The following is a 25,660-nucleotide window of genomic DNA, read 5'->3' on the forward strand; positions in this document are numbered from 1 at the left end:
TTTATTAATATAATATAGAACGTGCCCCAAAAATTCAAGAAAGACTTGAACTCGCCGCCAGTTGTGCAGTAAAAAATGTTACTTACTTATTCCTCTTCACTCCATGCGGAGTCTGCCTCTATTCTCTCTTCCATTCTGACAGTACAGTGTTAACAATAATAATAATAAAGCAGTTTGTAGCAGCATTTACTTTATCTCTATATATACTTACAACTTCGTGATAAAACTACATATAATATTTAGTCATAGGTTCTTATTTAAGACTTATAAAATATCGGTAACAATTATTATTGGGACCGTGCAAGTTCGGCAAAGCGACCTCTGTTTCTACGCTCTGTACTTTTATTCGCACTTTTAATCATATTGGCCAATTATATTAGCCCTGGTTGCTGGATAATTGTCAAGACCATAGTCCAAAAAAATAATAAGAAGAAAAAATAAGATGCAGGTTATGTTTAGCAAACGTAAACAATTGTAAGTAGTAAATAAAATCAGTTATTAAAATGCAGTACTGCAAGCAAAATACAATTAATTAAATTTACCTTTACATAATAATTGCATATCATATCAATATTGTGGAGCAATATATAATTTTTCTGCATCAATGACAGAAGGTATGAAATATACGTCAATTTGACAATTTCAATTGACAATATGAATTATTTAAGATAGATGCAATATTTCTCCGCGACTCGCGCACGGTCGTTTCTCGTTTCCCTTTCCAAGTACTTGCACACCGCGAATAGTAATAATATATCCTTATTGGCAGATATACAATAATGTTTATGTTAGCGGTCATTGCAGCTGAGACAAATTAATTAAAATAAAAGAAAAATAGGTTAACACATTTTGCAAAATTTTTATTTTATCAATCATATTTTCACAATTTTTTAGACCAAAACTTTAAGACGCTCTGTACATTTTTTATTTACATTACGTGCAACACATGGATTTACTTATTATTTTAGTAATTAAGACTTACATTTGTTGAACCTTTACCAGATTCTGCATTTATTGGAAGGATTCATCTTGCTGCCAACAGGGCAGTTGAAGGCTTCAGCAAATTCCTCCATATTTGAAACTACTCCATTTACTCTATATTTCGAATGAGCGTGTTCGTTAGTGGACATTTGTTGGAGATAGCTAATGGAGGGATTGTTACACCATAGCTTAAATAAAAATTTAAAATATATTAAAGTAAGTGTATGTATGTTTAAACGATAGTCCTATGACAATTCAGATTAAAATATTTTAAAATAAAAAAACTTTAAATTACCATTATTCACATAGAAAGTATTGGTTTGCTCTTTAAGTATAGGGCTTTTCATTCACAGTCATTTGTTTTGACCTTCTGATTTTTGTCGGATAATATTAAGATATCTACGTCATACGTCTTTAGTTTGTATCATTGGTATATACCAATACCGTATGACGTAGATATATTAATATTAGACGACACATGACAGAAGCTCGAAACAAATGACAATCGATCAAAAGCCCTATTATTAGTGCTGATAGAAAAATAGTTGTAGCCTTAGAGATATTTCTAGACATGCTCACTCTACATATAGAGTGCGCTGGAATAAGTGTTACCCCCCCCTCTTATTAACTTATTTATTTTTAGCACATAAGCAAAACGCTCGGACAGGTCGATTTTTAAAATAATCATATTATAGCATCAATGTTTCGAACTTTACGCGATCCCTCTTCAGGGGACAGGCATAACTTTGAATTTTTTAAATGGGAAAGCACATCAGGTGACACCTCATTTAAAAGCATTTAAATGCTGATTACAAAAATGTATATGGGCTATTCCACGAATATACGACTGTCTTGGATTATCGCGACAACGCATATTTTAGTGTGCAACATAAGAAGTGCGAAAGTAAATGGCTCTAATAATAATTGTTCCAATAAACAGCAATGTATTTTGCAATTTACTTTCGTTCTTCATAATTTGCACAATAAAATATTCGTTGTCGAGATAATCCACAACAGACGTATGTTCGTGGAATAGGGTATAATACTTTAATCCTATTTGAGAGCGTAAGCGCAAAATTTCGGTCGAATTATTTTTAAATGCATTCATTTATTTCGAATCCTGAGAAAACTAATAAGTATTTTTGAAAAATTTAAACGTAGAATGAAATATTACAGTATTATCGAGGGTCGAGAGTCCCTAAGAACTTCTATAATGTTTATTTTAATAAGTCACAGAGGTAAAAAAAGAAGAAAATTTAGTCTGATTTTTAATTTCAAATATATCATTCAAAATAAACTTTTTGTTCAGTCTAAGGGACTTTTAGTCCTCCGTTAAAATGTAGTCTTTCATTCTGCGTTTAAATTTTTCACAAATACTTATTAGTTTTCTCAGAATTCGAAAAACATTAAAGCGTTTAAAAAGAATGCATCCGAAATCTTGCGCCTACGCTCTCAAATAGGAGTAAAGTATTATACATTTTTGTAATCAGCATTTCAAAAGCTTTTAGATGAGGTGTTACATGATGTACTTTCCTATTTAAAAAAGTCAAAGTTATACCTGTCACCTGAAGAGGGCTCGCGTAAAGTTCGAAACATTGATGCTATAATATACTATGATAATTTTAAAAATCGACCTGTCCGAGCGTTTTGCTAATGTGCTAAAAATAAATAAGTTAATAAGGGGGGGGGGGGGGTAACACTTATTCCAGAGCGCACTGTATGTAAATACATGTACAAGGTGTCCCAATAAGAATGGTTCTCGGCCATATCTCAGAAACCGTTTATAGTACAGTTTTGAGAAAAAAATATATAACAAAAGTTACATCGGTAAAAATTATTTTTTACCTGGAAATTATTTTCATAAAATTGTAAGTCCACCGCTAGACGGTGCATTTGAATATCAAAAATTAAAAAATCAAAATTTTACAAAATTTGCCTAACGAAAGGGCACTGAAAATCCGATCATCGTATTCTTCATAAAATTCTGCGCATATTTGATTTGACAAGTTTAAGTCTACCTTTGGAAATAAGAGGTGGGGGTGAGTGGGAACCTTGTTATGACAAAATGCCTGAAGTCCGGTTTTGCTAAACCGATTTTTGCAAACTTGGTCTTTTTGAAAACAGCTCTTTTTCGTCAATGCAATAGTTATAATTTCGTATATACCTACTATAATTTTCTTATAGAACTAAAATATCATTTCAATTTGATCAAACTTGTCCCTTTATTCGAATATTTTTCTAGTTACTAGAATTTCATGAAAAATATCGATAAAAGGTTTATAAACTTTCTACGATGATCATACTTACTGTCCCAAATCCAATGAAAAATTCTTGTTCCGGAGTAAAATCATTTATTCCTTTAGTAATATTTTTTCTCAGCATCATTTTTTTCAGTGCTCGATATGCTTCCCTTGCTCCACCATTGTCTGCTATATTTTCATTTAAAGTAGCCGTTCCATTAACCTAAAAATGTAAAATTAATTAAACGTTTTAGTAATAAATTTCACAAAATTAGTTGCATGTGTTCGTAGATATGTGATGTTGTATAGAAGCTCTTTACTGGAATCAAACAGCTGTCGTCAAGGTGGATAATGAAACAACGCAAGCTTAAAAAATTCTCAGAGGTGTAAGACAGGGATGCATTCTCTCCCCACTACTGTACAATTTATATTCAGAAAGTATCTTCCAAGAAGCTCTTGAGGAATGCGAAAGCGGCATCAAAGTAAATGGTAACTGGGTCAATAATATACGGTATGCGGATGACTCGGTCTTAATAGCAGACAATATAGAAGACCTCCAAAACCTTCTTAATAAAATTGGAGAGCATTGTACCTGGGAAATTTAAGTACCTGGGAACCTTGTTATGTGAAGACTGGATGTCGGATATGGAAATTAAATGTCGGATAGAAAGGGCCAGAAGTGCATTCATGAAATTCAGAAACGTCTTTACGAACTCTGACTTTGACCTGAATCTAAGACTAAGATTCACGAAATGCTATATATGGTCGGTGCTCCTATATGGCATGGAAGCATGTACTTTAAAAATAAACACAATGAATAAGCTAGAGGCGTTTGAGATGTGGATTTATCGACGAATCCTTAAAGTTCCCTGGACCGCACGAATAACAAATGAAGAAATCCTGAGAAGAATTGGTACAGAACGACAACTCCTATGCACAATTAAACACAGAAAAACGGCATACCTGGGGCACCTAATTAGAAATGAAAGATACCAGTTTCTGCAAACCTTAATTGAAGGAAAGACCGAAGAAAGAAGCGGAGTGGGCAGGAAGAAAATGTCATGGCTCCGTAATTTCAAACAATGGACAGGGCTAAAAAACATAGGAGACCTAATACGTACTGCAAGGGATAGAGAAAAATGGTCAAACGTGATCGCGAACATCCATTAGTGGATTGCATAAGAAGAAGAAGAAGAATAAGTTCGTAGATAACATCTGGAAAATTCTAAAAAGATATTAAATATGAGACAAAAATGTAATAATGGGTACTGTAACGATTCTTTGTAATTTACAGGGTTTTATTTTTATATCTCAGTATATTTAGGTAAGGTCTGTAAGTAAACGAGGCAACGAAGCATTAAACCTAGGAATTTTGTGCAGTAAGATGAATCGTCATGCAACTTTTTGCATTCGATTCGTGAGAGTGTCAGGCAATTTTATGAACTAAATTGATCTCCGGCAAAAAATTTTGTGCATGAGAAAAAGCATCTTTAAAGTGCATCTCGAAGAGATGGAAAATAAAAAATTTAGGACTCAAGAAATATTGACGGAAATGAGTTCAATATTTATACTTGGGGGTTTTGGAGGTCACCGAACACAAATTTCATGACGGCGATGGTCTCTGAGGTACCTGCTGCCCAAGGTGGAACTCGCCGCCTGGGACGACCGAATAATTCGCGGGACGGTCGAATAATTCGCGAAATGAAGATTGGATCGAAAAATTGAAAAATGCGTGTTCAATATTTTTCAGAAATCTATCGAATGACACTAAACACGACCACCCACTCCACCCCCTGGAGGTGGGGTGGGGATAACTTTAAAATCTTAAATAGAAACCCTATTTGTTATTGCAGATTTGGATTGCTTACGTAAAAGTAAGCAACTCTTATTCGAGACATTTTTTATAATTGTGAATAGATGGCGCTTTAATCGAAAAAAAAAACGATTTTTTCGTGATACCATAGATAAATTATAGAAACGGTCTAATATCTCGATAAGTACACTTCCAAATAAAAAACCAAAAAATACTGCTTTTATATTTTTTAAGAACCTATCAAATATAATAAAACACGACCCTCCACTCCACCCCCTGGAGGTGGGGTGGAGTGTAACTTTAAAATCTTAAATAGGAACTCCCATTTTTTATTGCATATTTGCCGACAAAATATACATTTTTCATTTTTTTGCATTATCTTTAAATGTTTAAAAAAATAGTTATAAACAAATTAACATTTCTCAGAAATTGTTTATTATGTTATAATTCTAAAAAATACTTAAAATGCGTATTTCAATGGTCTTGAAAATGAATGCTTTAAAATTTTTTTCCAACCATTTGCAAAAAAGTTATGAAACAGCAAAGTAAACATACGATTACTCCGTTGTTTATAATTTGTTTTAATTGTTTCAAAGCTTAAAAGTGAGTTTATGGTACAAACTAATTACTCTCAAAAAATCTCAAACATTAGTTCAATGGTTACATTTTAATCAAAGATTAAAAATGTTTTTTTGTAATTTTAAGCGCGAAAGTAGCCTTGATACAGAGCTGGAGCTAAAATGTTCACTCGAAGCGACTGATACGCTTTAAACTCGCGCGAGTTGTGTATGCGGACGGGTTTTAATACATAATTTTATTTATTAACTACTGTACGTCGCGCGGCGGTCGTCGCTTCGAGTGAAAATTTTAGCTACGGTACTGTATTAGTCTACTTTCGCGCGTGTAAATTACAAAAAAAATATGTATAATCTTTAATTAAAATATAACCATTAAACCAATAATCGATATTTTTTGTAAGTAATTAGCTTGTACTTTAAACTCACTTTTACGCTTTGAAAGAATTAAAAAAATTATAAACAACGTAGTAATCGTATGTTTACTTTGCCGTTTCATTACTTTTTTGCAAATGGTTGCAAAAAAGTTTTAATGCATTTATTTTGAACATCTTTGAAATCCCCTTTTTTGCCTATTTTTTAAAATTAGAATATAATAAAAACTTTCTGAGAAACGTTAATTTGTTTATAACTATTTTTTTAAACATTTAACGATTATTCAAAAAAATTAAAAATTTATATTTTGTCGACAAAATATTAAATAGGCATTTCATCTTTATAAGATTTCAAAGTTTGATCAGTGTATCATAATTATTTTGGTTATTATTGCGACCGTAAATTATTAATTAACAATTGAATTGTTGCTAAAATATTCGTTTAATTTTCACCGGCTTCTGGAACTATAATCTAAACCAAGAAAGCTTTTGTGTCACCGAGTTATTTAATTATTGGTAGATAATTACTTATCTAAAACTTTATTTATAATTTAAAGATTTTGTTGGGAAAACCCGCATTTTCCGAGGAAAATTTTCTTCGGAGCAGATCGGGAAAAACATGTCTTTATGCAGAATTTAATTTCGGTGAATTTTTATTAGAGTATTTTTGGTATAAAATTAAAATGTTCGGAGTTATGGAGCAAAAATTGAAAAAACACGATTTCTGGGCGCCATTTTGTTAATAAAAAAAGTACACCACTATCTGCGGACTTTGAATACCTATATTATTAATATATATAATCATAAGCTTCGCTCCAGCAATAAAATTGCTGGTACTTAAATAACTTTCTTAAAAATGGCCTATTCTCCGATAATCAGCCCAGACTAATCCTAAGTATTGACAAAGCACCTATAGAGCCTTTTGAAAATAACCTTTTTTCGCTCTCAAATGGGATAAACAAAAAGAATTGTTTAAGGACGTAGGAGCAAAATGTCGCCTGTTAAAATGTTCAATGTGTTTTAAATGTAGTAATTTTTGTCGAATCCTGAGAAAACTAATAAGTATTTTTGAAAAATTTAAACCCAGAATCAAAGATTGCATTATTACCGAGGGTCGAAAGTCCTTTAGAACAACCAAAAAGTTTCTTTTGAATGAGATATTTGAAATTAAAAGTCACACTAAATTTTCTCTTTTCTTTTCACCCCTGTAATTTATTAAAATATAGAAGCTCTCGCTCTCAGCGACTTTCATTCTGAGTTAAAATTTTTCAAAAATACTTTTTAATTTTCTCAGGGTTCGAAAAAAATGAATACATTTAAAATACATAGAACGTTTTGACAGGCGACATTTTGCCCATATGCCCTTAAAAACTACTCAATAGTAGTACTCAACCGATCGGACCCATTTTTTGCATAGGTAGGTATGCAGGGGTGGTCAAGAGAATTGACAGTCCGAGCCATTTTTAAAATTTGAAGTTTTTCACGAGCCGCAACTAAACAATTATTTAAAAAGTGTAAAAAAGGTATTAAATTCTTCTCTCACTCTTTGGATTTCACGAATTTTAAAGTGAAATAACATGGTTCACATCGTTTTTTTCAAATATGCAAATAATTCTACAAGCAGCCTTTACTAATAATTCAGGATACTTCGATTCTTCATCATCCTTCCATCTTTTTCTGGGACGGCCTACTGATCTACCGTCTCTCAAAAAACCTTATCTTTAATACTCTGTCTTCCTCTGATATTACTACATGACCTGTCGATCTTATCTTAGCCAATATATACAGTCACCAATTCAGCTTTGCGGCGCCTTCTCCACTCTTCTGCAAATTCATCTCTTTGAGGGTCAAATGTCATTCTGACAACTTTCCTTTCAAATACCAGCAGCTTATTTATTTTCCACTTAATTTAGATTGTCTTTTTAACAGCTTAGATCTTAATAATGATGGTAGGGAGTAAAATGCTCTATTCCACGCAGCATGCAGCTATCCTTGCTGAGACCTCTTTATATGTCATCTGTGATTACCACCCCTAGATTTTTAAACTCTTTCACTAGGTACTTCAAATTTGTGGTCATTAATATTTTATGTTCTGTCTCACATTTGTTTTTGGATTTCTGGTTACTAGCATGTATTTCGTCTTCTCTTCATGTATTCGAAGACTACCTATTTCTTCCTTGAGTTGTGAAAACACATCGGCCAAATTGAATAGCAACGGTTAAGGGGTCTCCTTGTCTAAGTCCTTATGTTACACTTAGTTATTTATTTGTTGTCAATAATTTAAGACATTTTGAAACACAAGAATTTAAAGTAATTCAGGTCATTATTTATTGAGAGCTACAAATTAATAATCCTTCAAAGAGCCACATGTGGCTCGCGAGCCACATTTTGGCCACCCCTTTTATATAGTAACTACATAAAAACTTGAATTATGAAATGCGCTTTAAATATTTTTTTACTTATTTTAATAATTATAAACAATTGAAAAACTGCTTATTTTCGGGTTTAATTTGGAATAACTTTTTTTATTTATAAATTATTTTTAATTTAAAGTCTCATTTTAAAGTGCAAGTAATTTTAAGAAAGTCGTCTGTTGAAAATTCCTTCTATAATGCGTAGTTTTTTTACAATATTAAAACGAATGAAAAAGTCACTTTTTTGCTTAAATGTTAATAAAAAACCATGACGAAGTACTCCAGTTGAAAAATAGCGAGCAGTAATTTTTCAATTTTTAAATTAATGCTTTGTTTCCTGGGGTAAATATTTATACAACAGCTTAAAAAGTGTCTTGGAGCATATCGCCAAAAAAAATATAAGAAGTGTTAATGATTTAGCTAAATTTTAGTTTATTTTTATAACAATCATATTTTTGTAGTTAGGTAATTGACCATAAAACGACGTGCAAACTATTGTCACACAGACTAGAAAATATCTTCCAATTAACTAATATTTGGAAAATATTTATTATTTTAGTTATTTATTTATGTATTTTATTTGGCAATTTGAAATAAATGTATACAAAGAATATCACAGGTATAATAATAATTAAGGACACATAGTATTGTAGTCTATGTTTTATGACCTCTACTTGTGCGAAAAATATCTAGAATTATATTGACAGAACGTGTTATTAGCATTCAACCGCAACTGTAAAATTATGCACAGGTACTCATCCCTACTAATGATTTAATCATTTATAATGACTATTTTTATTATATGGTTTGTCCCACATAGTGGAGTCACTGAAGGTGGATATGAGATATTACCTCCGATTTCGTTCAAACTCAATCGATTTGCATGGAAATTGGTGAGTGGTTAGAGGATACCTCAAGAAACAAAGGTGACATGGTGCCAACTTGGGCTTTTATCCTGGGGGTGAATGCCACCCCTTCTCGGAGTGAAAGTTATTTTATTAAAAATAACCCCATAATTAGATATGGAGACAAATTTTAAGCAAAATTTGTTATATAAAGTTATTAAAATAAATCAAAACTTTTTGAGTTATTAAAGATCAAACATTTTAATTTTTCGTAGGAAAAATGCAAGTTTTTAACCGATTTTTCATAGATAACTCAAAAACTAGGTACTTATATGCTTTTACAAAAAAGTTGTTATTACTAAAATTGAAGCTAATAAAAATTTAATAATATTACTAAAAAAACCTCTTAATATTAACTAAAAGTGAGTTATAGGTAATTGAATGCATATTTTTTTTCGGCAAGTACCCAAATCTAAGTATTCAAGCTTAAATTACGGGAAAATGATGCATTTTATAACATAAACTTATTAACCATTTGTGAAAGTACTTAGAAATATCTATCAAATGAGATCCCGAACAAGTTAATAGCATTAAAATTTATGCTCCAAAAATTTTTCAAACTTAAATCAAATCAAAGATTAAATGGCCACGGTTACATGGTTCTCGCAGCAAAATCTAAGCTTTAAACGTTTCTATCTCGGTTATTTTTTACCCTACAGAAATGGCAAAAAGGTAAAATATTTTATATGGAAAAAACTAAAATTTAGTTTTTTACCATTTTTTACGTATATTGAGTATTTTTATAGTTATTATCAAAAGAAAATGAAAATGACGATAATTTTAAAAAATATTATTTTTCTTCTTCTTTTTCAAATCTTCTTTTTTTTTCAAAAATATGCATTCTAAACCGGTGAAAATTGTTAAAATCATTAATTATGCTAATACAAAAAAAGTTTTGTAAGGATTACTATAAATTTTAATTTTTGTGGAAATGGCGTATGTTTCATTTTTCACTTTCCTAAAAAATTCGAAAGGGTTCTCTTAGTTTCATCATAACTTGCTTAATGTTGATGCTATTAACTTCTTCTGGAGCTCATTTGTTAGATATTCTAAAGTACTTTGATAAGTGTTTAGCAGGTATATTTTATAAAATGCATCGTTTTCCCGTCATTTAAGCTTGAATACTTAGATTTGAGTACTCGTCGAAAAAAATATACATTCAATTACCCATAACTCACTTTGAATTAACATTAGTTTAGTACTTTGAATGAACAGTATATTCAATTTTTTATTGTCTTCAATTTTGGTAATAATAGCTGTTTTGTTAAACCTAATAGTGTTTTAGTTTTACGTGAAAAACAGCTTTAAAACATGCATTTTTTTTACGAAAAAATAAAATCTTTGATCTTTAATAACTCAAAAAGTATTGATTTATGTTAATAACTTAATATAACAAATTTTGCTTAGAATTTGATCCTCTATCGATTTATGGTATTATTTTTAATAAAATAATTTTCACCCCAGAAAAGGGGTGGCATCCACCTCCAGGGCAAAAGCACAAGTTGGCATCATGTCACCTTTGTTCCTTGAGGTAACCTCTAATTACTCACCAATTTTCATGAAAATCGATGAAGGTTCAACGAAATCGTAGGTGAAAACCTTCAGTGACTGCACTAACAGTTTATACGGAGATCTTATATTATACGCTCTGAGCTTCGCTGGTGTCGCTCCTAGCGGACTACTAATTCAACTTTCACCGGTAATTTTTAAATTTATTATTTAATTATTATCGCTTAATATTTACAACGCAAAAAGTAATTAAATTGTAATGGATTTTTTTAAGATTTTACTAATCATTTTGACGTTCTATTGATAAAATATGAATTTCTTACTTCGGATACTTTCACAATTATCGTGTAGATGGCGCTAAGATTAATAATAATTACATATTACGGAACATTAAAAAAACTTAAATTTAGTATTTAAAACGTAAGTATATTTAAGGTAAAGATATATACCACAGCTTTGACCAACTAATATTTTTTATAATTAATGTTTTTAATTTTAAATTTAAATTAATCACTTTGACATTTATGTCAAATTTCCGGTAAACGTTTACAGACTTGCCACTACTGGCGCTCGCGAATTTGTAAATATCCCCTCTACGTACGAGCTCACAGCATATAGGTATCTACAGTCCATCTAATTTACTTACCGTTGCACGTCATTATCTACGTTAGAGATCTAAGTTGACATTGTTGCCCAATTACAAAAAATTCTGGAATTCATTTTAAATCAAATACATCACACAATTTTTACGAAGTGGATTATACAACAAAACAAATTAATATTCAATGTAAATAAATAAAAACTTTAGAAATCGAAAACAAGAATTAAGTTATAATCTTACGTTTAAGTACATAATAAAAACAGTAAATATAACGAAACAAATACTTATAGTAAAGAATATAAACAAATATGAAGTGTCATCACCGCAACTGTCAAATAAATGTTACCAATTTATGCCAAAATATCACCTGCGTTCGATTATAGTTACAGTGTATTCCGAACAAATGTGCTTCATAAAAACGCTTTATAATCCATTTATACAAATTAAATGAAACATATTATTGTGTATTTCTTTAAGTTGACTTTAATAGAAATCTTTAAATATTATTTCTACGCGTATATAATAAAATATGTCTACTGGCTGTAATGCCAGTGTACTCGGCAAAGTGATTCTAAAAAAGAACACACCTACCGCCTAAATATTTCGTGTTGGTATCATGTGACGTCTCGGGCTATGACGCGGATGACGTGCAACGGTAAGTAAATTAGATGGAGTATACAAAATTCTAGTTAAAAAGTATTTATATAAAAAAATAATTAAAATCCGTTATAAAAGATGTACAGTCGGTCCAATATACTTACCGTTGCACGTCATTATCTACATCAGAGATCTAAGTTGACATTGTTGCCAAAGTATAAAAAATTCTTAAATTCATTTTAAATCAAATACCTATATCACATAATTTTTACGGAAGTGGATTATACAACAAAAAAAAATTAATATTCAATGTAAATAAATAAAAACTTTAGAAATAGAAAACAAGAATTAAGTTATAAACTTACGTTAAAGTAAATAATAAAAACAGTAAAAAAAATAAAACAAATACTTATAGTAAAGAATAAAAACAAATATGAAGTGTCATCACCGCAACTGTCAAATAAATGTTACCAATTTGTTGCCAAAATATCACCTTTGTTAGAATTCAGTTAGAGTGTAATCCGAACAAGTGTGATTTATAAAAACGCTTTATATTCCACTTATGCTTTTTCTCATGAGGATCTTTCAGTGCGTCACAGTTTTCGATTTCTTTCTAACGCATTAAATTGCATGTGAAAGAAAAAACGCACGTCGGTGATTACATTTCGTCGGTGACATTTATAACATTTATTCTAGTTGTCAATAGATGGCGCTAAAATCGAAAAAGAATTATTTACGAATTATGTAATATATCTACGAATATAATCTGTTCAATTTATAGGACTATATAAATCACAGAAAATACCATTTTATAAATGCAATAAACACAATTGATTTGATTTTATGCCAAATTTCAAATAAAATTTGACAACTGTCAGATTTAACTAAAATGTCATGTCACTAAAATGTATATTATCACGAACTTACCTTTTTTTCTATCATTTGTGACGCACTGAAAATTGCTCATGAAAAGAAGCATATACAAATTAAATGAAACAAGTTAGGGTACGTTTCTTCAAATGTACATTAATAGAAATCTTCCAATATTATCTCTACGCGTATATTATAATAAAATATGTCTAGTGGCTGTAATTCCCGTGTACTCTGCTAAATGATTCTAAAAAGGAACAGACCTACCGCCTAAATATTTCGTGTTAGTATAATGTGACAACATAAAAACTAGACTCAGCACAACTATCAACCAAAATATACTGAGATATTTTGGACATATAACTAGAAGAAGGGAAGGAATGATAGTTGAAGGCAACGTAGAGGGCAGAAGATCCAGAGGAAGATCTCCAATAGGATGGTCGGACCAAATAAAACACATTGCTGATTACTCATTCTCCGCAGCAAAACAACACGCACAGGAGAGAGAGGATTGGATAAGTCAAACGACTTACATGACGCCACTACATCCTTACGAAGGAGAGCAGATAGAGGAGGATATTGTGACATCACGGGCTATGACGCGGATGACGTGCAACGGTAAGTATATTGGACGGACTGTATTTATATTAAAAAGACCCTTTCAGGGTATCTCACAGAACGTTTTAGAAATAACAATTTCATCATCAATGCTGCTTACAGGTGTACATGCTTGAGCCACCGAAATATATGGGAGAAAATACTTTAAATGTTATAAATAATAGTTGCTATTTATAGTCCATAATGCGAGGTTCTTATCCTCATGACCAGCAACTCACGATGTGGGGAGTCCTACGTTGTCTGATGTAAAATTAAGGAATAGTTTAAACATCACATATTATTTTATATTCTTCTTCTTCTCCCTTCTTGTATGTAGACTTTAAAGCCTATTTCTTCTTCAGTATTAGCCTCCTAAATTGTTTAAGTTATCGCACCATCTTTTTCTTGGTCTGCCAATACTTCTTCGTCCATTTGGTAACTTATCTCTTGCTATTCGTACTATCCTATCTTCTGCCATTCTACTAATGTGTTGCTTCCACTCCTGTTTCCGTTTTGTCACCCATCCATTTATGTCTTCTACATTGCATGATCTTTTTATGTTTTCGCTTCTCTCCCTATTCAACAGACTTTTCCCTGATATTCGTCAGAGTATTTTCATCTTTGTTGTTTCTAGTAGTCGTCTCGTTTTAGATGTGTCAGGTCTTGTCTCCGCCTTGTATGTCAATATAGGTCTAATTGCTGCTTTATAGATTCTTGCTTTTGTGTCTTGTCTTATGTGTTTGTTCTTCCAGATTGTGTCATTAAGAGATACCGCCGCTTAACTTGCTTTTAAGCTTTGTTGTCGTACTTCCTCTTCAACATCTCCGTAACTGGTTATATCTATTCCCAGATATCTAAACCTTGCTTCCTGCTTTATTATTTTCCCATCAATTTCGATTTTACATCGTAGTGGGTATTTAGATGTTGTCATACATTTGGATTTTTCTGCTGATATTATCATATTGTATTTCTTGGCTGTTATATTGAAGATGTGTGTTAATCTTTGGAGATCGTCTTCTGTCTCGGCGATTAATGCGGCGTCGTCTGCATAACATAATATTTGGATTTCTTTGTTCCCCATTCTGTAACCATGACCTTTACGTACTGCTTCTATTATTTCGTCCATTATATTATACTAAAGAGCAGGGGGCTTAACGAGTCACCTTGTCTGACTCCGCTTTGTACTGGTATAAACTGCGTTAGTTTTCCATTTATCTTTGCCTGTATTCGATTATGAAAGTAGATGTTTTCGATGATTTCTATAATATGGATTGGTATGTTTCTTCTATACAGTAAATGTAAGACGTCTTCGACTTGGATGCGATCGAAAACCTTTGTCAGGTCTATAAAACATAGATATGCTGGTTTATTGTACTCAATAGCCTTTTCTGTGATTTGTCTCAGTACAAATACGGCGTCTACGCAGGATCTTCCGGATCTGAATCCTTGTTGTTCACCTGATAAAGTTGTTAGTTTATTGATTTTGTTGGTTATTGCTTTTGTTGGTTATTGGTTATTTTGTTGCTATTTCAACGATGTAGTAAATTGCGATATTTATGCATGCTTCATTGATTACCATAAAGCGTTTGATATAGTAAAGCACGACAAGCTGATGGAGATACTAAACAATATTGGAATAAACACCTGTGATTTAAGAATTATCAGCAATCTGTACTGGAATCAAACATCAACTATCCGGACAGAGGCAGGAGAATCAAACGATATCAAAATCAAACGTGGGGTCCGTCAGGGATGTATATTATCACCACTGCTGTTTAACATCTACTCTGAGCAAATTTTTAAAGAAGCAGTGGATGATGTTGAAGCCGGAATTAGAATTAACGGATAATGTATCAATAACATAAGATACGCAGACGACACGGTGGTATTCGCTGACAGTTCTGAAGCCCTCCAGGAGTTAATGAACAGAATCACAGAAGTCAGCCACAGATACGGACTTTCACTAAACACTAAGAAAACAAAATGTATGATGATATCTAAGAAGGAACAGCAATTTGGACGAATCAGTGTGAACGGTCAACAAATAGAAAGAGTAAAAACATACACCTACCCTTAGTACGAACTTCAATGAAAACTGGGACCATTCCATAGAAATTAAATGTAGGATAGAGAAAGCAAGATCTGCATTTCAAAAAATGGCTAAGTTATTCAAATGTCATGATTTATCATTGCCCATAAAAGTCAGGTTACTGCGATGTTATATCTTTCCTATACTGTTGTACGGAGTTGAGTCGTGGACTCTCACAGACGCCACCTGCAAGAAAATTGAGGCTTTTGAGATGTAGCTTTATCGTCGAATCCTGAAGGTATCTTATACCGACCACGTTACTAATGAGGGTGTTTTGCTGAGAATGCAAAAATAAAAAGAGCTGTTAACCACAATAAAAGCAGCCAAAATCGAATACCTCGGTCACATCATGAGAAACAGCGAAAGATATGGACAACTGCAACTAATCTTGCAAGGACAAGTGGAGGGAAAACGAGGACCAGGAAGGCGAAGGATTTCCTGGCTGAAGAATCTACGCACATGGTTCAACACAACAACCACAAGTCTTTTTAGAGCAGCAGTGTGCAAAGTACAGATTGCCATGATGGTCGCCAACATCCGAAACGAATAGGCACTACAAGAAGAAGAAGAAGTTGGTTAGGACTTTCGTGGTTAGCTTAAGTGCGGTGTTCAGTAGATTTATACCTCTATAATTGTTAGGATCTTCTTTGTCTCCTTTTTCGAACGTTGGTATCATTATGTTGTTTCTCCATGTGTCTGGTATCTTGCAGTGCAATATTAGTTTTTGTATAAGTTTTATCATCTCTAGGGTTATACTTTCTCCTCCGTATTTTAAAAGCTCGTTGGTTATTCCGTCTGGTCCTGGCGACTTTCTATTTTTGAGTGAATTTATGGCTATCTCTACTTCCTGAAAACTGAAAACATGTAATTTTATTCTTCTTTTTCTTCACGTGCCTCATCCTTTAAGGACATTGGCGATCATCATGGCCCATTTTACTCTGTCTGCAGCAGTTCTTAAGAGTTCTATCGTTGTTTTTCCACTACACTGCTTTAAATTTATCAACCAGGACGTTCATCGTCTCCCCAGTCCTCTTTTCCTTCCACTTTCCCTTGTATAGCTAATCGCATTAACTCTTATTTTTCATTTAAAGGAGTTTAACATATTTTGGTGTCTTCAAGCATGTATACCTCTAAGCAGCACTGATTATGATATGACTTTTTCGAAAACGTTCTGTAATGTAGACCGAAAGGGTCTTCTTAATAAAATATAACTTATAAAGGATCTTAATTACTTTTTTGCGGTTAATGGTATACAGCCGACTCCAGAAAATTCTTTTTCGGATTGATAACGATTTTCGAAGAGGAAATGATCTATAGCAGGGGTCACCAATTAGCGGACCGCGGTCCGCATCCAGACCGTCAGCTAGTTTTGTGCGGACCTTCAATAAATTCAGAATATACCGAGTGTTTGGCAATTTTGAAAATGTTTGGCCATGAAATTTTGTACTATTTTTGACTCAACTTATGTGTGCGAAGCCGCTTTATCAAGAATAAACTTTATTAAAAATCGGTAGAGATCTCAATTAACAGATGAATATCTCAACTCCCTAATGAGACTCAGTTGCACTAAACTCACTCCAAATTTCAGACAGGCTGTACATAAAAAAATGTCATTTTTCTCTCCGATAATTTAATTTTGTATAAAGTTCCCTTATTGTTATACTTACCAATCATTAATTTTGAAATTAAGTAAGCTGTAATATAAAATTGTCATGAGGATTTTTTTATATTCATTTCCTCTCTACGTCTCTACTATATTTTAAATAGGAGTACTTATCAGATGTGCATTTAATTAAAATAATTTTCAGATTTAATAAGTTTTCAACAAACACCTTGCATTGAAACTAATGTAGAAAAGATAACATGTTAATTAACATTTTGTACTATTATTATTTATTTTAAATTCCTCAGTTTCTTTTCTACAAAATTGAAGATGTCTAAAAACTTCATTAGCATTCAAAATATAAATTTCTAATTTTTAAAATATTCTCAGTAACAATTTACAATACTGATGTTTTTAAAATATATTGATAATAACATCAAAACAATACACAATGAATTTATATTTTTATTTATTTTACCAGGAAAACTTACAGAAAAGTATACAGTAACCAAAAAACAGTCAGATATTATTAGTTTTCCTTTCCATATTAGTCCATGTGTGAGGCCACTTTCGTATGAAAAATGTTTCTGACTTGATTTCTTTGCGGATTCCTGTTAAAAAATGTCCCCTTTAAACAAATCAGAAGGGTGCCGGGTAAAACAATTTTTAAGCAAATTCAAAATTACTTTTTTGCCTCGAAAAATGTATTCTCAGGTTTCTTGGGTAATTATAAACAATAAAGGTCTCTTGTCATATTTCTGAAAAGTTGACAGTCTTCGAGTTATAAGCGATTTAAAATCTAAAAAATGCGACAATATGCATTTGCGATGCTTGAAAACTCCTAAGTTTTAATAAAATGACAGATCTTTTTTATTTAAGATGACCCAAAAATGCTAAAAACATATTTTCGCTGTCAAAAAAGTGATGTTTTTTTGAATTTGTTTAAAAATATATTAAACAATTTCTGCCCAAAAATTTCGCCTGGCACCCTTCTGATTTGTTTATAGGGGATTTTTTTTAACAAGAATCCACAAAAAAACCAAATCAGAACAGTCAGACACAGGCAGCATAAATCCGGACCCCGGAAGTGTCATAGGTTTTCGAAACGGACCCTCAGGGAAACTAATTGGTGACCCCTGCTCTATAGGGTGTCTAGCTCTCCATGCCATGCCATAGAGCAGGGGTCACCAATTAGTTTCCTTGAGGGTCCGTTTCGAAAACCTATGACACTTCCGGGGTCCGGATTTATGCTGCCTGTGTCTGACTGTTCTGATTTGGTTTTTTTGTGGATTCTTGTTAAAAAAAATCCCCTATAAACAAATCAGAAGGGTGCCAGGCGAAATTTTTGGGCAGAAATTGTTTAATATATTTTTAAACAAATTCAAAAAAACATCACTTTTTTGACAGCGAAAATATGTTTTTAGCATTTTTCGATCATATTAAATAAAAAAGATCTCTCATTTTATTAAAATAAAGAGTTATCAAGCATTGCAAATGCATATTTTCGCATTTTTCAGATTTTAAATCACTTATAACTCGAAAACTATCAACTTCTAAGAAATATGACAAGAGACCTTTATTGTTTATAATTACGCAAGAAACCTAAAAATACATTTTTCGAGGCAAAAAAGTAATTTTGAATTTGCTTAAAAAATTGTTTCACCCGGCACCCTTCTGATTTGTTTAAAGGAGACCTTTTTGAACAGGAATCCGCAAAGAAATCGAGTCAGAAACATTTTTCATACGAAAGCGGCCTCACACATGGACTAATATGGAAAGGAAAACTAATAATATCTAATTGTTTTTTGGTTACTGTATAATTTTTTGTAAGTTTTCCTGGTACAATAAATAAAATATAAATTCATTGTGTATTGTTTTGATGTTATTATCAGTATATTTTGAAAACAGCAGTATTGTAAATTGTTACTGAGAATATTTTAAAAATTAGGAATTTATATTTTGAATGCTAATGAAGTTTTTAGACATCTTCAATTTTGTAGAAAGGAAACTGAGGAATTTAAGCTAAATAATCATATTACAAAATGCTATTAACATGTTATCTTTTCTACATTAGTTTCAATGCAAGGTGTTTGTTGCATTGTTGCAAATTTATTAAATCTGAAAATTATTTTTCCACCTACCTCTACCGAAAGTATACTTTTCCGGACCTGATTGTAGGGAGCAAAGTTGTACTTTTCCTCCCTAGGGAGGAAAAGTAAAAGTGACGTCATGGTATTTCATTCATGAAATATAACTTATTGACGCCCTGTACAATATCTATTTTCTATTACGTAAGTATCTATACATTTTAACGTTTATTTATAAAACACCCTGTATTTTGCAGAATGGCAAAAAACAGTAAATTGTTATTTTGATTTAACAATGTTTACATTAATAATTTGACTTAAATTTGACAGTTGACAGTTATATTTATACAGATAGTTTTAGTTTTAGTAAATTTTGTTGGTTAGTTACATAAATAAATTGAGTAAAAATGAAAAAATTACTTGTTATTTGAGGAAGGTGGAAAAACCATATGTATAACATGGGAGTAAAGTGCCTTTTCCTCCCTTGAATGATTACTAAACTTCATTCTCGGGAGGAAAAGTAGCACTTTCCTCCCTTGTTATACAAATAGCTACTAATTAAATACACATCTAAAAAGTACTCCTACTTACATAGTAGAGAGGAAATGAATATAAAAAAATGCACATGACAATTTTATATTACAGCTTACTTAATTTCAAAATTAATTATTAGTAAGTATAACAATAAGGGGGACAACTCTTTACAAAATTAAATTATCACAGAGAACAATGACATTTTCTATGTAAAACCTGTCTGAAGTTTGGAGTGAGTTTAGTGCAACTGAGTCTCATTAGGGAGTTGAGATATTCATCTGTTAAGTGAGATCTCTACCGATTTTTAATAAAGTTCATTCTTGATAAAGCGACTTCGCACACATAAGTTGAGCCAAACATAGTAGGTACACAATTTCATGGCCAAACATTTTCAAAATTGCCAAACACTAGGTATATTCTGAATTTATTGACGGTCCGCACAAAACTAGCTCGCGGTCCGGATGCGGACCGCGGTCCGCTAATTGGTGACCCCTGCCATAGAGCAATGTGAAGAAGTCAGCTCTGGATTTTTCAATGCGTATTCTTATTGTTTTGTTCATGTTTGAAATGTAACTTACAGATTTAATACAACTAGAGCAGTGGCGGCTCGTGACCTCAGTATGCGGGTAGGCTACACATATACTTCGGGTAGGCGACAAGAAATATCCTACAATTTGTAATACATTTTGAGCCGTCTTGCAATACTAAATGTAACCTATGAGCGCAACAATGTTTAAAAATTGCTTTTGGAGCATCTACTTTAATTTTTGATTGTAATCCGTTTAAAGAGCCAGCCATTACACTTGCACCATCGTAAAATTGAGCAATTAATTTATTTTTGTAATCATATGGCTCAAGCACGTTTGAAATTAAACTATATAGAGCGTCTGCAGATCTATTCTCGCTAACATCAAAAAACCCTAAAAATCTTTCTGTTACCTGACCAACTTTGTTAACAAAACGGATTGTTAAAGTATACTGTGATTTTTCGGTTATATCAGTAGTATTGTCCGCTAGTATAGAAAAAAATTGACTTTCATTAATTTCTGTTGAAATTTCATTTTTTACGTAATCGGCAAGGCAATCTATTAAATCATTTTGTATTGTTTTTGACAAACCCGTGAACACCCCTTCTATTTTTTAACATGATCCTGGATTTCCTGATCGCGTTTAACTACTAAATTAAAAATTTCTTTAAAATTACCCATGTTTGAAGAATTATGGCTCTCATCACGACCGCGAAATGCAAGTTCTTGTTTTATTAACAGAATTGTAACATCAATTTCTTCAACTGCTTCAATCTTTTTCAACTTCTTCATTATATATCTTATTAGATAGAGAAATTTGTCCAGCTAAAGCACTGTCAATAGTTTGTTTATTTTTTTCTAACCGTTTTAAACCTAAGCAATTGTTTAAATGTTCTTTCGAAGATTCATGTTTCTTTACACTAGCTGATAAATTTTTCAAATCTGAATATCCCTGATTCACCCAAACATTTTGCTTCAAATTTGAGAGCAACAGACAAGGCCAACAGAAAAGTGAATTTTTAAAATAACTTCCGCTTAGCCATTTATGATTTTCATACCATATTGTTTTAAACGATCTCGAAAATGGTCGATTGTCTTTTGTCTTATCTGTGGATAAATTTGTTAAATTTGGTAAAGGCCGGCCCATTGAAATAATTTCTGATCTTTCTTGATTTTGGCGCCTTGAAAAAGGCGTCTCGATCAAACTGCATATTACATCGTTTAAAATATTCATATTCGATGACTAAAGTTCTTCCACCAATAAAACTAACACACCTACGTTTGAATAACGTCAAATATTACTTATTTTATTTATGTATCAAATAATAATTTACTCTTCGAATAAATTGATAAGTTAACAATTAACTTCTCTTTAAATTTTTAATTATCTATATAATCTAATAACACAATTCGTCAGTTTAACTTCAAATTATCCAAATTGTATTGAAACACAATAAAAATATAATGGACGACTGACAAATAACTATTCACAGATTTATTTGTCGTTAGTGAATTATGTATTACTAAATTAATATAAAATTAAAATGCCCTTCAATAGACCGATCTCAAATTTACCTGTTTATTATTCAGTTTTCATAAATAAATTTAAATTGTCCTACCTAGTTTTATTCAATACTTAACCTACTAATAACAGCCAAAATCAAAAAAACAATTATTTAAAACAGTTTCACAAGACACAAGAGAAGCAACTGATAAAATTTTGTAGGTCCGGCTATAAGACTCTGTGCCTATCCGCCCTTTCAAAATCGTAGAATACGGTCGCTACCAGCAGACCTGCAGCAGGCCTGCTCGCGTAAACAGAGAGAGATCGCACGTCAATTCGGTGTTGGCGTCGTTCTATTTCAGGCTACGTTTTCAAGTGCCTGACCAAGGAAGAATATAGAATCTTATACCGTACTACTGATACTACAAGGAGCGTACAATAATTATAACTACGGAGAAAATTTTTTGGATATTTTTAAAAATAATTTGGATAATTTTTGCTATTTTATTGTAGGTATTGTGTCAAAATTTATAAATTACAATTTTGAAATAAGTAATTTATATTAATAATTTATATTATTGTACTACATTTGAAAAGGTAGGCGGCGCCTACCTTGCCTACCCCGACGGGCCGCCCTGAACTAGAGACTTCTCGACTTCTGTATGTACGATGAAAGCCACGCCATTCCGGTGGTTATTGTTTTCTTCTCCCGAATAAAATACGCCGGAGTAGAATGCATCTCGCTTATCCCAAGAACAAGACAACATTGAGCCTTATCATCTCACCTATGATGTTTTATGTCTTACCGGGATTGTACAAACTTTTCACATTCCACGTGCCTATTCTTATGCATGATTATATTCACGAGGGTGAATATCACGAGGGTGAATTTTTACATTCCCTGGCGCATGCGCATACCGACAGTATGGTATTAGTCGCTACATCTTTTAAGTTATGTAGCGCAAATAAGGTGTACGTGAAAAGAATATATTATTAGATTGTAATCGATTTTTTTAAGATTTTGCTAATCATTTTAACGTTCTATTAATGAAACATTAATTTCTTACTTCGGATACTTTCACAATTATCGTGTAGATGGCGCTTAGATTAATTTTTAATTACATATTACGAAATATTAAAAAAACTTAAATTCAGTATTTAAAACGTAAGTATATTTAAGGTAAAAATATACACCACAGCTTTGACCAACTAATATTATTTCCTATTAATGCTTTTAATTTCAATGTTTTAAATTAATCACTTTGACATTTATATCAAATTTCAAGTAAAAGCTTACAGACTTGTCACTACTGGCACTCGCGAATTTTTAATTATCCCCTCTACCTACGAGCTCATAGCGTATAGCTAATATGTGGCTTTAATGATAATCAGCAGCAGTACCGGCGCAAATTGATCCTAAGCAGACACAACCTGGCGCCGGCGAGTTGCGTAGACCGTTCTGCGCATCCTACTATCAGTTCATGCGTTCGCAGGTCGAGCTTGGGAAGCCTTGTCATCGACGTACAGTTTTCTTGGGCTTGGGACGGGTGACTCAGCGGCAGATGTTAATTTTTACGTGTTTTTGTTTTGCGAGATGGAAATATCTGAAATGAATAAGCGGCGATATATTTTACACTATCTTGAACGAATAACATTTTATTGCTCTGTTGTATCAATCAGCACTACTCTACGAGTTTTCGTTTATTTGTTTTAATATGTATTTTATTATATAATATAGTAGGCGCAATAGTAGGGAATATAATATATCTGATTAAAACAGTGAATTTTTTACATGTTAAGTATTTTTAATTTCTTGTGAAGTATCTAGTTAGTGTGGCTTTAGCCAATAAATCAAAGTTATGCGTTTACAAGAGCATATTATTTGAAAAATAAGGAGTACCATAATGTGTCATAATTATAATCTCCTTTATACAGATCAAAAAATTGTTTAGTATGTATTTCTAAATCCACACAATCATTGGAAAATGATTCATGGTAAAAAATATTTATTAATGACACTGTTATCGACAAAGTCGCTCAATTTTAAACTTGTCATCAGATATTTATTAGACTTTTGTTTATCGTTAAAAATTAAATGATGGTTGGGAATTGTATTTTTTGTGTGATTTAATATTTTATCAAAAACATAATCAGCAAAAGAACCGTTTTTGCAATCACAATCAATGCAGTGTTTAACTTATGCTTGTTATTATAAAGGTATGTAGAAATAGAATACTCAGTGTAAGATATCTTTTTATGCACCCGCTTATGATCAAATTCGATGTTTTCGAAAGTCATACCGCTACGACTACTAGGGACATGTAAGATATTTTTAAAACGTTACTGTGACTCGCTTAGGTTCAATATGCGCCGCGGCCGCGGCTACACAATTCATCATCCCATCCTACACAACACAAATTAGCAGCGTACCATAGCATGATACATAGACTGACAGAAATTCCCATGACAAAAAATAACTTCGAGATAGAACTAAACATCATTAAACAAATAGCAGTAAACAACGGCTATAACGAACAAACAGTTAACAAAATTTTAAATCAAAAACTCCATAAAAAAGCCCTGAAATTAGTGTATCCACCACCACAGAAAGAACTCAGTACCTTCTGCTCTCTCACATATACTGGCAAGATAACAACAAAAATATCCAGATACATAAAAAATAAAGGAATAATACCAGCTTTCAGAACTAACAACAACTTAAGCAAATATATTAAGAACAATAAAAGCCGAAAGAGAAAGCAACTACAGAGTGGTGTGTACAAACTAACTTGTGGTGACTGTCTGAAAACGTACATCGGTCAAACTGGCAGAACTTTTGACAAACGGATAGCAGAACACAAAAGGGCTTTCAACAATAGAAAAACAGACACTTCTACATACGCACTTCACCTTCTAGATCATAATCATTCTTTCAATGAAGAGTTTCAAATTCTGCATATCCAAAATAAAAGCCTTAAGCTATCTTTTTTAGAATCTATGGAAATTAATAAACTGAAAAATACAGATATAATTCTGAATGACCAACTCGAGACAAACAGCTCCCCACTCCTCAACCTCTTCAGTTAGAGACTTAAAAAGGCAAACTCATTGTAAATTATATCACTTGAGAAAGGCACTCTGCCGAAACAGCTGTAGTCACATAGTTGTAAATAATAAATTTTGTGGAAGTATAGAAAACAAAAGTTTTCAGTGTTTTATTGTGAGATAAAATGAACTTCCATCAAGTAACGGTGGAATCCATCAATTATTTAATCAGCAAATAGTTGATGCTGTTACCTATTTCATAAAAAAACTGAGGCATGCAACTGTACATCCTATTAATTCCTATCTTCACAAGGTTTATTGCTTTTCAAAGGTTAAATAACATTTCTTGCTATATTGTAATTTCACTCAATTAATAACAATGTTTTTTTTATCTAAAAGCAATATAAATATGTACTTACATATTGTTGGATCTCAGGTACATAAAATTTGTTGTATTCATCTATAAAACAGTTTGCTTTATTAGCGAATTCTGTTTTGGTTTCGTTAGTCCACCACGGATGCATAGTACCATCTGCAGCATATGTTCTACCATCATTATCAAACCCATGAGTCATTTCATGGCCTATTATACTTCCAATTCTTCCATAATCTAATATACTGAAATCAAAGTTAATAAACTCACATCTTAATTTAGATTTTTTTTAATATCATGGTAATTGAGGAGTTACAAGCAAAACACGACAGCTTTAACGTATACAAGAAAGTCAAAGAACTTGTTGGCATTAATAGACAAAAAAAGTTTGATGTATTATACGATAGCAAAAATAGGAATAA

At 32.0% G+C, this 25,660-nt stretch overlaps 1 protein-coding gene across 1 annotated transcript in view; it reads right to left on the reverse strand.

Moving 5' to 3' along the window:
* Window positions 1–839: 839 nt before the first annotated feature.
* The window catches only part of LOC126880008 (neprilysin-4-like), an 81,827-nt gene continuing 57,006 nt past the window's right edge, over window positions 840–25,660 (reverse strand). Inside the window, exons 11-13 of the mRNA XM_050643519.1 lie at window positions 25,285–25,483; window positions 3,289–3,444; window positions 840–1,169 (exon numbers count right to left, since the gene is read on the reverse strand). Coding sequence (XP_050499476.1) covers window positions 996–1,169; window positions 3,289–3,444; window positions 25,285–25,483 — 529 coding nt within the window. The 3' untranslated portion in view covers window positions 840–995. The remainder of the gene's footprint in view (window positions 1,170–3,288; window positions 3,445–25,284; window positions 25,484–25,660) is intronic.

Source organism: Diabrotica virgifera, chromosome 2, assembly GCF_917563875.1.
Source record: "Diabrotica virgifera virgifera chromosome 2, PGI_DIABVI_V3a".
Classification (NCBI taxonomy): Eukaryota; Metazoa; Arthropoda; class Insecta; order Coleoptera; family Chrysomelidae; genus Diabrotica; species Diabrotica virgifera.